This window comes from Symphodus melops (assembly GCF_947650265.1).
Source record: "Symphodus melops genome assembly, chromosome: 23".
NCBI lineage: Eukaryota > Metazoa > Chordata > Actinopteri > Labriformes > Labridae > Symphodus > Symphodus melops.
In genome coordinates this window covers 9,536,041-9,551,558 of record NC_136713.1, presented here as the reverse complement: position 1 = coordinate 9,551,558, position 15,518 = coordinate 9,536,041, and the positions used below count along the sequence as shown (strand labels likewise).

The following is a 15,518-nucleotide window of genomic DNA, read 5'->3' as shown; positions in this document are numbered from 1 at the left end:
AAACGCAATGCTGAGCTCACTTTCACAATCTTTATTGATGCATACAGTCAAATATCATCACAACTGTTCCGGCAGGTCAAACAGCTTACTCTTAGTCTGTGAACAAAAGAACAAAGAGCAGGTTACAAATCAACACCTTTACTACAAACAGCTAAAACAGCTCAATTCATCCGTACCAGCTGGGACCGACGTCTGCTGCAGCTCATTCACAACATGCCAGAAGCCGTAGATGATGGACGCCCAGAGGAGGAGGGGAAGGAGGATTAGTAACTGCAATTCAAAGACTGACATTCTTGAACATCAAATCAAAACACAGTCTGGCCCCCGGCATCTGCCCCGGCACCAACCATCACATTGTCAACACTATTCTTCCAACTACTACACAATAAACCGTCCTTACCGTCTTTCCACACTTATTACAGCTACTTTAAATGACTGAGGTACTAAAGATAGTCATCATATCTAACAAAGGGAAAGGCTTGCTTGGGATTGGATCTAAAACACTGAATAATCTACAGTCACTATTTCAAACCGTTTGTGCCGTAACCAAAATAAACCACCAATCGCCACCGAGTACATTAGTCTCTAATGTAGATGCTTCTAATGAGCTGCGACTGTCAGTCAGCCTGGCCGCAGTGCTAGGATCCTTTTCTTCATCAACAGATACTACACAATAGGCAGCCAGGCCTGTCCTACAGCTGTCCTACAGCTTTCCTACACATGTTCCCACTTTCTGACCAAATTAAACCACATTTCTTCATTTTAGGAGATCGACACATTCTTAGATGCCACTTTTATTAACAACAGTTAATGCTGCCAAGAACAAGGTGTTTTCAAAGGTCAAAGGAACGCTCTGATATCACTGAATTTTCCACAAAAACTGTCAATTTCTTCAATTCAATCACCACAGTGTACTTCAATCACCAAGTACATTTGTTTACACGCTGGGTCAAACCAATACAGTCCAATAGTCACGTGAAAGCTGTGCTAACAACATCTACACTTTCAACTACTGTTCTATAGCTGCTAAACACCACATTTCATACAAACTCAGAGTATGGGCCGGGAGGCCGCTACAACCTGATAACTGGCTGAAAAATTATACAATTTCATCCAGTGTTCAAATAACCTGCTCCTGCACCACATTACATTCACTTACCATCTCCATCCTGACACAGCCAGCTTCTACCAATATCACTATACATTACCCACAGTTTGCTTAATCGTATTCACACTTTTAATGCTCATCACACGTGTCTCCACAATATATACACTTGGCTGCAGTGTCACACTAATAAAGGTTTACACATACCAGACCTGCGCAAGCCAAAGTAGCCTACAACGGATGCTCTTCCCCATCCTTCTTCACTCTGTCCAATGAAAGACAGCAACACATGCCAGGTCAAGTGTCACCACAGCTTTTACTCCCGTGTTATAAGCAGCCGGCACAATCCTGGGTTCCTAAAAACAATAGGGATCATCTTCATTCAGCTCTCGCACATTAACATAACACTTCACTCCATCACTGGATTACATTACAAAACTACAACAATCTAAACCATGTGCTCTCACAAACACACATTTCCTCTATTTTAATTCTATTAAGACAATCTTTATATTAAACAACTCATACCCTACGAGCTGATGTTTATAAAGGCCTCCTGTCATCATATAAATCATCTGGAAAATCAAACCTGGGTCCGGCAGCTTCAAACCTCAAACACACAAAGGTCAAACGCTGCACTCCATCGCTTCAACACTCAGACACACGAGTGTTACATCAACAAATCTCTTTTCTACATGTTTCTCACAATATCAACCACTCACACTCCTGTCACTGTGTGCATCTATGCGTGCCCTTGACAGGCAGAGTATTAAAGTCAGTGCGCCACTCAAAACTACTGACGAGGAGATAAACTACACAAACCTCCGTCAGACAGCCTACAACGGGAAACCACACGGAAAAAAAACAAAGTTTGCAGAGGATCCTTCAATATTCTCATCTCAAAAGGTACACGTCTACATATTTCACTGCTTCACATTTAATCATACTTCACTATGAAATATCATAAATTCACTCATTACATCACAATACACTTTCAAATGTCAAAACTTTATTTTAAACAAACTCATTTTAATCCATCTTCAAATCTCATTTACCACATTTCAAAATGTTGCTCTCTTCTCCGATTGGCCAACGGGACAACGTGTCCCATGTCGCTGTGGTGATTGTCAGCGGAACCAGATGCCATCACGCTCGTCTCTCCCGACCCTTACTCTGAAAAAGTACACAAACAACACATTTTTATTCTTCTGAAACTCCACCAATTCATTCCAACAAATCACCACAGCTCACTTTTCTTCTTTCACTGGTTCAAAAAACAAACATTACAACACATTTAGAAATAAAAACCCATCACATTTCAGATTGATCCCTGCAATCTGATTGGCTGGCCAAGCAAAATTCATTCACATATACAAAAACATTTTTCAGAAACATCACCTCATCTCTTGCACGACTGCGTCCGGCTCTGCCGCTCTGACCGTCCTACTCCATCAAGCGTTTCTTTTTGGGGAAGCCCGTCGGCCGTAAACACCTCCAACATCGTGGAGGAGGAGTCAATATAGGTGTTCCCTCAAGAGATGAAGAGGGGGGACCTGCTGAGGGAGCAGCTGGCGGCAGAGGAGGAGGAAAAGTAGAATAAGTTGCAGGAGGTGATGGAGCAGGAGCAGGAGCAGCAGCAGCAGCAGCAGCTCATGGACAAAGAGGACAGCACATACAAGATCAAACACTTACACTGGAATAGCCCACATCTTCAAGAGCTGGGACGAATGCAGCCGCACACCTCTGCTCACGCTCTTCTAAACCGTCATCGTCAAAGACGGCCGACTGCAAGGGGAAACTCGGAAACTGCCCACTGTGACCCTGAGAGACAAACAGAGACGTTTTCATTTGGGTCAAAAACCATCATATAAAAACAAACTGATGTTTGCAACCAACAAAACACACTTTGTCCATCTTTGTCTTCATCCTGCACACCACTCTGACAACTAATTGTCCAATCGCATCCGACTCCAGCTTCTCCACACAAACGCGTCACACTTTAGGGTGCCTGTAAACAAAACAATCACACAGCCCATCAAAATAAATGCTCTCAAACACTCAGACTAATATTACTAAACATCTCAAAATCTAATCAAATCTCACCAAACGACAACTTCACTTTTCTACACAAACTCATTTATCCACTCAAATAAACCACAAACTACATTCTCAAACTCAGTCAACATTTAAAATCATCCTAAACACAAACACTGCTCACGCCCGTCTCCTTTCTTACCTACCTCTCCCCTCTTCCACTCCAACACAAATGCTGAACACAGAGGTCAGGTGACTTCATCTCATAGGAGCGGGGTGGAGCGCAGCCGAGAGTGACCGGATGGAGACGGAGGAGGACCGATGATCAGATCCAACACCTTCACTTTGGACTGAGGCGGCGACGTCTGCAGAGAGACTGAATTTATTAACTCATACCAGTCCAAAAGCAAGACAATCATTTCACCTTTTTTTGGAGTTTTGCCAACTTATTCCAGTTAACAGTGTATGGATTGTTTCAGTCTGTGCAAGTGTAGAGGGGTGAGGAGACACTCGCTCTGACGCTACAGTGAGCACAGATCTCAGACTTCAGCTGTGTGTTTATTTAAAGAGGAGGCTTAAACATTACATAATACACTGCAGTAGTACAGTTACAACACCACCTGCAATAAAAACATGCAATAAGTTACAATCTGCTGCAATAACTCACATCACCTGCAGTAACTTACATTACATGCAATAACTGACATCACCTGCAATAACTGACATTACATACAATAAGTTACATCATGACATGCAATACATCATCACAACATCACCTGCAAAAACTCAGACTTCTTTTTAAACTTCATTGTCCCCAAGGAGAAATTCTTTTTCACCAGCGCAGTACAGTTTAAGAGCTGCACGCCAACATCAAAATGACAACGACAACATGACCGTTCAATAAGTTACAACATCACCTGCAATTAGTCACAACATGACCTGCAATTAGTCACAACATGACCTGCAATTAGTTACAACACCTGCAATAACCAACATGACCTGCAATTAGTCACAACATGACCTGCAATTAGTTACAACACCTGCAATAAGTTAGTTACAACACCTGCAATAAGTTACATAACCCACAATGTCACAAAATCACCTGCAATAAGTTACAACATAACCTGCAATATGTCACATGAGGTGTTACAACATGACCTGCAATTAGTTACAACACCTGCAATAAGTTACATAACCCACAATGTCACAAAATCACCTGCAATACGTTACAACATAACCTGCAATATATCACATGAGGTGTTACAACATGACACTGCAATGATTTGAGATCATTAAAACAAAAAAAAGTCAGAGTGATACCCCCTGGTGTTTGGCATGACCTCCTATAAGTCACAACATGACCTGCAAAAAGTTACATGACCTCAAATAAATCACATCACCCGCAATAACTTACATGACATGCAATACGTCACAACACCTGCAATAAGTTACATGACCTCAAATAAGTCACATGACCTGCAATAAGTTACATGACATGCAATAAGTCACAACATGACCTGCAATAACTTACATGACCTGCAATTAGTTACAAAACCTGCAATAAGTCACAACATGACCTGCAATAAGTCACATGACCTGCAATAAGTCACAACATGACCTGCAATAACTTACATGACCTGCAATTAGTTACAAAACCTGCAATAAGTCACAACATGACCTGCAATAAGTCACATGACCTGCAATAAGTCACAACATGACCTGCAATAAGTCACAACATGACCTGCAATAAGTCACAACATGACCTGCAATAAGTCACAACATGACCTGCAATAAGTTACATCACCTGCAATGTTACAACATGACACTGCAGTGATGTTTTGGGATCATTCAAAAAAAAAAGGCAGAGTGATACCTCCTGGTGTTTGGCATGACCTATAAGTCACAACATCACCTGCTATAAGTCACAACATGACTTATAAGTTACATGACATGCAAAACATTACATGACCTGAAATAAGTCACAACAACACCTGCAATAAGTTACATGACCTGAAATAAGTCACATGACATGCAATAACTTACATGACCTGAAAGTCACATGACATGCAATAAGTTACATGACATGCAGTACGTTACATGACCTGAAATAAGTCACAACATGGCCCGCAATAAGTCACATGACATGCAATAAGTTACATGACATGCAGTACGTTACATGACCTGAAATAAGTCACAACATGGCCCGCAATAAGTCACATGACATGCAATAAGTTACATGACATGCAGTACGTTACGCAACCTCAAATAAGTCGCAACATGACCCACAATAAGTCACATGACATGCAATACATCACAACACCTGCAATAAGTTACATGACCTCAAATAAGTCACATGACCTGCAATACATTACATGACCTGCAATAAGTTACATGACCTCAAAGTCACATGACCTGCAATTAGTTAAATGACCTGCAATTAGTTACATGACCTGCAATTAGTTACATGACCTGCAATACATCAAAAAATCACCTGCAATAAATTACAACATCACCCGCGATAAGTCACATGACCTACAATAAGTTACATCACCTGCAATGTTACAACATGACACTGCAGTGATGTTTTGGGATCATTCAAAAAAAAAGGCAGAGTGATACCTCCTGCTGTTTGGCATGACCTCCTATAAGTCACTACATGACATGCAATATGTTACATGACCTCAAATAAGTCAACACCTGCAATAACTCACATGACCTGCAATAACTCACAACATGACCCACAATAAGTCACATGACATGCCATACATTACATGACCTGAAATAAGTCACAACACCCGCAAAAAGTTACATGACATGCAAAACGTTACATGACCTAAAATAACTCACATTACCCGCAATAAGTTACATGACATGCAAAATGTTACATGACCTGAAATAAGTCACATGACATGCAAAACGTTACATGACCTGCAATACATTACATGACCTGCAATTAGTTACATGACCCACAATACATCAAAAAATCACCTGCAATAAATTACAACATCACCCGCAATAAGTCACATGACCTACAATAACTTACATCACCTGCAATGTTACAACATGACACTGCAGTGATGTTTTGGGATCATTCAAAAAAAAAGTCAGAATGATACCTCCTGCTATTTGGCATGACCTATAAGTCACTACATGACATGCAATACATTACATGACCTCAAATAAGTCAACACCTGCAATAACTCACAACATGACCCACAATAAGTCACATGACATGCCATACATTACATGACCTGAAATAAGTTACAACACCTGCAATAACTTACATGGCATTCAATACATTACATCACCTCAAATAAGTCACAACATGACCCGCAATAACTTATAACATGACCTGCAATAACTTACATGGCATTCAATACGTTACCTGCAATACATTACATCACCTACAATAAATTGTAATTTATTACATCACCCACAATAAGTCACAACTTGACCTGCAATAAGTCAGACTTTTTTTTTTACACTTTATTGTCCACGAGGGGAAATTATTTTTCACCAGAGCACTGCAGCTGCACACACAAAAAATGACAAGGGGATATAATGTTACATGACCTGCAATAACTCACAACACCTGCAATAACTTACAACAAGACCTGCAATAAGTCACTGCGGTGAGCTTTTAGGATCATTCAAAAACAGTCAAGAGTGATACCTCCTGGTGCACAGCAGTCCTGCACCAGCGACAGACCTGGCCATCGACGTTCCTCTGGGTAAACTGTGGCATCACTGAGCACACAGATGCCACGGGGTAGACTGGGCATACTGGCTAAACTGGGATTGCCGACGCCGCTGAACAAAGAAGCCATGGTCACTCCCCGCAGCGTGCTGTGAAACCTAGGAAGAGTCAGGAACACAGAAAACTTTCACACCACTAAAATTCTCATCGTTCTTTAATCGCAAATCTTTTCCTATGAACCTTTGATAATCCACAGACATCATTTCTAAATCTGAAGCACTTTAACAAACTCACTCAGCTTCCCTCTCAGATGTTTCCACAGCGCGTCACCTCCCGTCATCCTCTGCTTGTGAAAACGTCCCTTGTTACGCGCCAAATAGTCGGCTGATTAATGCAGACGCAAAATCAAAGATGGAAACGAGCTCAGGCAGTTCATTCCTACATAAAGATCATCATGTATTTCATAGTACTGTTTCCTAATTGGACTGACATTATTTTCAACAGACAGTTTTAGTATCTGTACAAGTCAAACTCACGTCCTGTTATGCTAAATAACAGCTTTCTTATACATTCAAAATCACCATTTTATTCCAAAGTTCTGTACCAGTATTTCAGCATGTGCGTGACACACATGCAGAGCTCCTACCTGTTTGACTCCAACGCCGCTCTCTGACAGACAGAGCTGGACAGCTCCCATCAACGACATGGACAGACCTCTGAGCTGACATCACAGCGCACTTCGGCCTACGACACCAACTTTATTTAAACCTGAGGATGTGACAGTGAACGTGGAGCGTGTGCGTGCACACGCAAGCACACACAGTAAGTACTGCTCACAGCATCGTGGCTAATTGATGAGCACAATGAACAACAGTTTCTCACCGGATGCACACACATGTGCTCCTCCACCCGTCTCTTCAGCTCCACTCTCCTGCTGTCCGTCAAACCCTTCTCTCACTCCTGCAGGTACAGCTGCAGCAAGAGAGGATGTTGAGTCATGAAAAACACATTTAACACTTGTGTTAAGACAAATCCCACCTCTTCTTCCTCTGTCGGATTCAATGAGGCTGATCCACGTCTTGCCTCGCCCCCTCCAGTCTTTGTCCAATAGGCTGTTCAGACCTGCAGAGACAGAGTGACATCTCACTCTCAGTATGTCAGAGCCAATCACACCTGCATTAACAAAAGTTATTCATACTACAACTGCTGTGACGTCACATCTCTGAAGCCGAGGAGGAGGAGGGTCCTGAGGAGGAGGATCACACTTAATTATTCAGGCTTATTTTAAACACTGTGCGTGTTTTAAACAGCAGAGTTCAGTGTTACCTGGCGTTGGGAGACCCCAGGGCGGGGGTTCCCATGACCTCTAGTCGACAGGAAGTCAAAGGATCCTGTGACACACACACACAAAAAAAACCTGAAACCACCACCTGGTATACTGATGACAAAATGAATCAAACCATCTCATCCCCAATCACAGCGTCCTGCAGCAGTTGCATCATCAGCGTTGTCATAGTAACCAGTCACTCTGCCTGAGCTTCAGCAGTAACGCGTTCAACACCTCCAGTACTGTGGGTCACACGCACACAAACAAACGTGTAAGCCAATTACTCCAGCCGTCTCCGACGTTCATTTCAGTGGACGCTGACTGACCTACAGATCCAGTACCCTCCATCACAGCAGCTTCAGAAAGAACCTGGAGGATCCCGACTCAGACTGAAGCAGAACTCCTACTGCTGGACAAGCAGGTGTGCCGAGTCTGAGAACAGAGTTCAACGACTGAACGTCATTTCAAACAGCTTGTACGATGGACGTCGACATCACGGCACCAGACAGAATATGGTGGGATTGCATACAAAGCGCATTCTAACACCAGGGTTCATCCACTCACCTGGACGGAGGACATGATGAAAACACTGGACAGCAGAACTTTGTCCTTCCCAAACACTTTCACTGTCCAGGTGCCTGAAATCACACACACACACACAACACTTACACAACAACACTACTAATAATATAGCTGAAGCTGTGTGCGTCTTACATCAGCACAGGTTGGATTGCGTTGTTAATGCATCTGTCATCCCAACAGCTCCCTCAAACACCCGAGTCTGCTCACTGCACACACAAACAATGAAAGTCCAAAGCAGCAAACTTCATTTAACTGCAACTTCATTCAGGTGTGTCAGAGTGTGTGTGCACTACACACACTCTTTCATACTGATAAAATGTTCTTATCTTAAAGCTTCAGCAGAGACTCCGTCGCTTCAACCATCCTTCTTCTCAACGTGTCGTCCAATCAGGTGGCAGATCTGCAAACATCCTGAACGCCAGCTCCAGCCAATCACAAGAGACACAGGTCAGCAGAGAAAGGAGGGTACAGGAACCGTTACTTCATCACAGGTGCACGTGTGTTGACCTGCAGAGCGGGCGCCAGGCGGATCAAATCAAGCAACCTCTCATCATTGGACAGCTCCAGACGACAGCCCATGGTGATGAAGGCCTGGTAGTGGCTCCGCCCACTGCTCTCCTCCTTACAGGTGAGGTAGACGTGTCTGCAGAGACGCCGGGCGTGCTGCCAACACACGCAACACATTAAAAGAGGAAACCCTAAGGTAATGCTGCAGATATTTTCTCCGACCTGACGTTGGATGATTGCAGAGGACGAGGAGGCGGCGGCTCTCTGGATCTGGGAGTCGACACTTTGCCTGACCTTCCGCAGTAACGCGTTCAACACCTCCAGTACTGTGGGACACGGACACAATGTAAACTTCATTTAACTGCAACTTCTGTGCCAACTTCTACGTTTATAGTTTATATAGTACTATACTATATAGTTTTTATAGTACACCTTCAGTGTATAACTTTATGTATCCTATGGATACTTTTTCGTGTTTTCGTGGAAAGAGCCGCGGAAAACTTTCCCATTCACGGGAAACGCTGCTCTCGCTCCGGTCAGCGGGACAAGCCGGCATCGTTCACCCGATACCAGAGGAGCTGAGGCGGCGGTATAGAGGCTGTAGAGCGGGGGCCCTGGTAAGGGCTAAGCTCGCGGCTAAGCGGTGGAGGTACAAGCCCTCGGTTCCGGTGATAGTTATGGGGAACGTAAACTGTCTAACAAACAAGACAGACGAGCTGGCTGCGCTTGTGAGGAACAATCAGACATTTAGAGAGTGCAGTTTAATGTGCCTCACAGAAACCTGGCTGACTCAAAACACCCCAGACGCTAACGTGGATCTACCGGGCTTTACTACAGTGAGAGCGGACAGAGACACGAAACGCAGCGGCAAACGGAAAGGAGGAGGACTCGCGCTGTTTATTAACACCAGATGGTGCCACCATGGACATGTTACTGTGAAGGAGGCAACGTGCAGCAGAGACATCGAGCTGCTGGCGGTAAGTCTCCGTCCTTACTACATGCCGAGGGAATTCTCTCACGCGATCGTGCTCTGCGTCTACGTTCCTCCCCGGGCACACGCCGAAACTGCGTGTGACGTCATCCACGCGACCACCTCAAGATTACAAACGCTGCACCCGGATGCTTTCATCGCCATCTCAGGGGACTTTAACCATGTTACTTTGAACTCCACACTACCGGACTTTCACCAGTTTGTAAGCTGTCCCACCAGGAAGAACAGGACAATAGACCTCCTGTATGCAAACGTGAAGGACGCCTACACTGCCACCCCCTTACCACCTCTGGGTAAGTCCGACCACAACCTGGTCCTACTCAAGCCACAGTACAAAACTATGATCCAGAGACAACCGATAACTACACGCACCTTCAGAAAGTGGTCTCCCGAGGCAGAGGAGGCCCTCAGAGACTGTTTTGAGACCACTGACTGGAGTGCCCTACAAGAGACCCATGGTGAAGACATTGAGGGCGTCACACACTGCACAACTGACTACATGAACTTCTGCATGGACGTTGTGGTTCCCACTAAAACTGTGCGCTGCTTCCCGAACAACAAGCCCTGGATCACCAGCGATGTCAAGGAGATCCTTAACAGGAAGAAAAGGGCATTCAAGGAGGGAGACCAGGCAGAGCTGAAGCGGGTGCAGGGGGAACTCAAGGTCAGACTCCGAGAGGCAAAGGAGGAGTACAGAAGGAAGGTAGAACAGAAGCTTCAGCAGAATAACATGAGAGAGGTCTGGGAGGGCATGAAGACCATCACAGGCTGCAGGAAGAAAAACAACAACGCAGAAGACGGGGACCCTGAGAGAGCAAACCAGCTCAACTTGTTTTTTAACAGGTTCGACAGCCCCGTCGCTGCAGCCAGTGCCTGTCCCCCCAGCACCCCTCTACACACCCCCCCCCCCCTCCACACACCCCCTCCCCCCCTCTCACTCCTCCCCCCCCCAGCACCCCTCCTCCCCCCCCCCCAGCACCCCCCTACACACCTCCTCCCCCCCTCTCACTCCCCCCAACACCTCCACCAGAACAGATACAACCTCCAGTGACAATCCATCCCCCCTCCCCCCCACCATCACCAGAGACCAGGTGAGCAAGGAGCTGAAGAGACTCCGCCCCAGGAAGGCAGCAGGCCCAGACAAGGTGTGTCCCAGGATGCTAAAGGCCTGCTCTGCTGAGCTGGGGGAGCCACTTCAGCACATCTTCAACATGAGCCTGCGGCTCGGGAAGGTTCCTGTGCTCTGGAAGACCTCGTGCCTCACCCCTGTCCCCAAGAAGAAGAACCCCAGTGAACCAGGCGACTTCAGACCAATCGCTCTGACATCCCACGTTATGAAGACCTTCGAACGGCTGCTGCTCCAACACCTCAGACCCCAGGTACAACACGCACAGGATCCCCTGCAGTTTGCATACCAGGCAAAGGTGGGCGTGGACGATGCCATCCTCTATCTCCTACACAGGGCTTACTCTCATCTGGACAAAGGGAGCAGCGTGATGAGAATCATGTTCTTTGATTTCTCAAGCGCTTTCGACACCATCCATCCCCTCCTACTGAGAGACAAGCTGACCGAGATGAGGGTGGACTCGCACCTGGTGAGGTGGATCACAGACTACCTCACAGAGAGACCACAGTACGTCAGACTGAAGGACTGCACATCTGACACTGTGGTCAGCAGCACCGGAGCACCACAGGGGACCGTGCTCTCCCCCGTCCTGTTCACCCTGTACACCTCGGACTTCCAGTATAACTCTGAGCTCTGCCACATGCAGAAATACTCGGACGACACTGCGATAGTTGGTTGTGTCAGGGATGGACAGGAGGAGGAGTACAGGAGCCTGATCGAGGACTTCGTGACGTGGTGCAGTGCCAACCATCTGCAGCTAAACACCTCCAAGACCAAGGAGATGGTGGTGGACTTCCGAAGGAACAAACCACATCTAGAACCTGTTTCCATCGGCGGGGTCGATGTGGAGGTGGTCAGGACCTACGGGTATCTGGGGCTGCAGCTGGATGACAAGCTGGACTGGTCGCCTAACATGGACACTACCTGCAGGAAGGGACAGAGCCGTCTGTACTTCCTGAGAAGGCTGGGGTCCTTCAACATCTGCAAAAAGCTGCTGCAGATGTTCTACCAGTCTGTGGTGTCCAGCGTCCTCTTCTACGCCGTGGTGTGCTGGGGAGGAAGCTGCAAGAAGAGGGACGCAGCACGCCTGGACAGACTGGTGAGGAGGGCCGGCTCTGTGGTGGGTACAGAGCTGGACTCACTGGTGACAGTGGTAGAGAGGAGGTCTCTGGACAAAATGCTCTCCATCATGGACAACACACACCACCCTCTGCACAGCACCTTCACCGGCCAGAGGAGCATGTTCAGCGAAAGACTGCTGTCACAGTCGTGCTCCACGGACAGACTCAAGAACTCTTTCGTCCCCCTGGCAATAAGGCTGTATAACACTTCACTGTCACGGCAGGGAAGAAGCGCACGGTGATCCCTGGAATCTTTTTTCACTTTTTTCTCACTCCTCACCTGCACTGCTGACCTCAGAGTCAGCCTCCAGTTGGACACTTTAAATGCATATTGATAGTCACCTTACTGAGCACAGGTCACTTTAATGATAATCACCCTAGTCATGTCTGGTTTCATCCTACTGTTGTGTTATGCTACATCTGTAAGGGTTGACATGATCACCCTAATTAGGTCAAGTTTCACTCTATTGTCTCCAACACTTAATGCTAATCTGCCCACCAATAGTTGGGTACTTAACGATAATTACCCTAAGCACTCCTGGTTTCACCATATTGTCTAGGTCACTTAATGCAAATCACTGCTCCTTTAAGTTGGTGAGCCAATTTACATTCCTGCATCGACTGTTTAACGACTGTACTCACACCTCTGGCACTACCTCAAACACCTCTGTACATGCACATGTAACTAGTTTCTAAAGGTCAGCACTTTGTTTCTAAGGCTCTTTAACTGTTTACAGGTCTCTTTTAACCAACACATATTTTTCTCTCCTCACAGGTTATGTACATTATGCTATATTAGTTTTAAGTCTAACTGCTAATGCTAACTGCACAGGTTTAACATATAATTATGTTTATTCTTAGTCACATAGGGGCTGCTAAATCTGTTTGGGGGATTTGTATACAGAGGGGAGGGGGGACAGCGGGTGTGTATTCTAACTAATGTCTTGTGTCCTGCCTGTCTGTATACTGCTACTGGATGCCTTGAATTTCCCTCGGGATCAATAAAGTATCTATCTATCTATCTATCGTGTTTAGAAAATGTTCTCATCTTAAAGCTTCAGCAGAGACTCCATCACTTCAACCGTCCTTCTCAACGTGTCGTCCAATCAGGTGGCAGACCTGCAAACAGTCTGAACGCCACCTCGAGCCAATCAGAAGAGAGAGACGGGTCAGCGGAGAAAGGGGAATCTATTAACAATTACTTCATCACAGGTGCAAATGTGTACACCTGCAGAGCGGGCGCCAGGCGGATCAACTCAAGGACAGCTCCAGACGACAGCCAATGGTGATGAAGGCCTGGTAGTGGCTCCGCCCGCCCACTGCTCTCCTCCTTACAGGTGAGGCGGACGTGCCTGCAGAGACGCCGAGTGTGCTGAAACACATGCAAAATATTAAAAGGAGGAACGCTGCAGATATTTCTCACCTGACGCTGGATGATCGGAGAGGGCAGCGGATCTCCCATCAGAGTGAACGACAGCTGCGGCTCCACGAAGGCAGCGCTTTCGTCATGCTCCGACACCTGCTGCAGGCCAACAAAGGGACGCAGAAGGGGCGGGGCCAAAGGGACAGGTTACACTGATGTTTTAAGCACTTTTCCACATTTGTACACAAACCCTTTCATCTATTAACATGCATCTTTTTCCACACTATTTTTTTCTGTGCAGATTAATAAGCCACGCTCACATTCATACAGAAACATGTACATCAGAATAAATAACACAAACAACAGGTGGACTCACCTCAACAAGCCTCCACAGTCCACTCAGAGTCCATCCACCTGTAGATACCTGCGCACACCTCACACCTGTATTGCAGCAGACCCGGCTGAAGCAATGGCTGACAACCACATTAAACAAACCCCGTACCAAATACACAGAACACATAGCACACTTATTTACAGTGAAAGCACATGTAAACAAATACAATTCATGGTTACTTTCAAAGTAAACATTTTGTCACATGTACCCAAAGTTACAACGCATATCCTCCAATCAAGTGTGCGTCCAATACCCGTGGCAAACAAATTCAAAAACAAATTCAACCAGGCGCTCAAGTGGGAGGTGTCGAGTCCAAACTAAAATCAGTCTCCATTCTCCCACCATAAAAACTGCACATAGTTTCAGTCAGCTTGTGCACATGAAACATCTTTTCAATGCCACAAGACCTGGCATCATTGAGACCGGTGCCCTTTTGTTTGGCTCAATTTAACACCACAGTCCGGCTTTTTAGCACTTTAAACACCATGATAAAGCGTGTACCATTTTTCCTCCTGCTTTTGCATCCTCCTCAACCCTTTCTGCATCTCCCTTGTTGTTGTTAACTCGGTCCGTAAATTTGTCTTGTTCCTTGTAGCTTTCATCCCTCATCATTTTCCTTTTGAGGCGAGCCGTTTGCCGTCAGGAAGAAAGGGTCTTTTCTTGAAGGCCATTTCAGAATGGCCGTGGTGCTTTTTTCCTTATGTCATCATTCAGTTTGTTTAAAAACATGGACATCATCTCCAGACAAAGCTGGTTTGCCAAACTTGAAGCTGTTGATGCACAACTTATTGAGGACATTGTGGACCCATATATGGAGCTACAGTATTCGTAGCTCGTGGAGACGTTCCTTTTCTTGGTGTGAGTCAAGATCTCCATCAACACCCTCATTTCATTTATGGAAGGACTGGTGTGCTCTCGCATGCACATTAGTCTCCCTTTCCTTTTCCAGTTGAACATTTAGGCAGTCTCGCTCGTTTTCTGACACTTCTATTTTTTGCCTTTGCTTGGATTTTCCATTGGTCATACACACAGGGAAATCTCTTGTCCTTTTCTTAGCTTCCTCTTCCTGAGAGGGGATTCCTGCTCGTCCAGAGTGAATCTTGTCCTTGAGTTTCAACAGTTGACTCTGGACATCAGTCAGAGTTTGTTTGTTTTTTCCTCCTCTTTAATTGCGTCCTTTAAATGCGCACGTTCCCCAGATCCTCAAACGTTTCAAAGCAAATCCTTCAGGTTTTTTATTTCATCTTGCAAACCCTCAATCGTTTTCTCCA

At 45.6% G+C, this 15,518-nt stretch overlaps 1 protein-coding gene across 1 annotated transcript; it reads right to left on the bottom strand.

Moving 5' to 3' along the window:
• Window positions 1-9,043: 9,043 nt before the first annotated feature.
• efr3ba (EFR3 homolog Ba) lies at window positions 9,044-9,609 on the bottom strand (the record flags this gene model as incomplete). The annotated part of the gene is made up of 3 exons (XM_079336535.1): window positions 9,044-9,167; window positions 9,253-9,408; window positions 9,475-9,609. 3 exons carry the CDS (start codon window positions 9,607-9,609, stop codon window positions 9,117-9,119), a joined length of 342 nt encoding a protein of 113 aa, XP_079192661.1. The 3' UTR covers window positions 9,044-9,116.
• Between the last annotated feature and the right edge of the window lie 5,909 nt (window positions 9,610-15,518).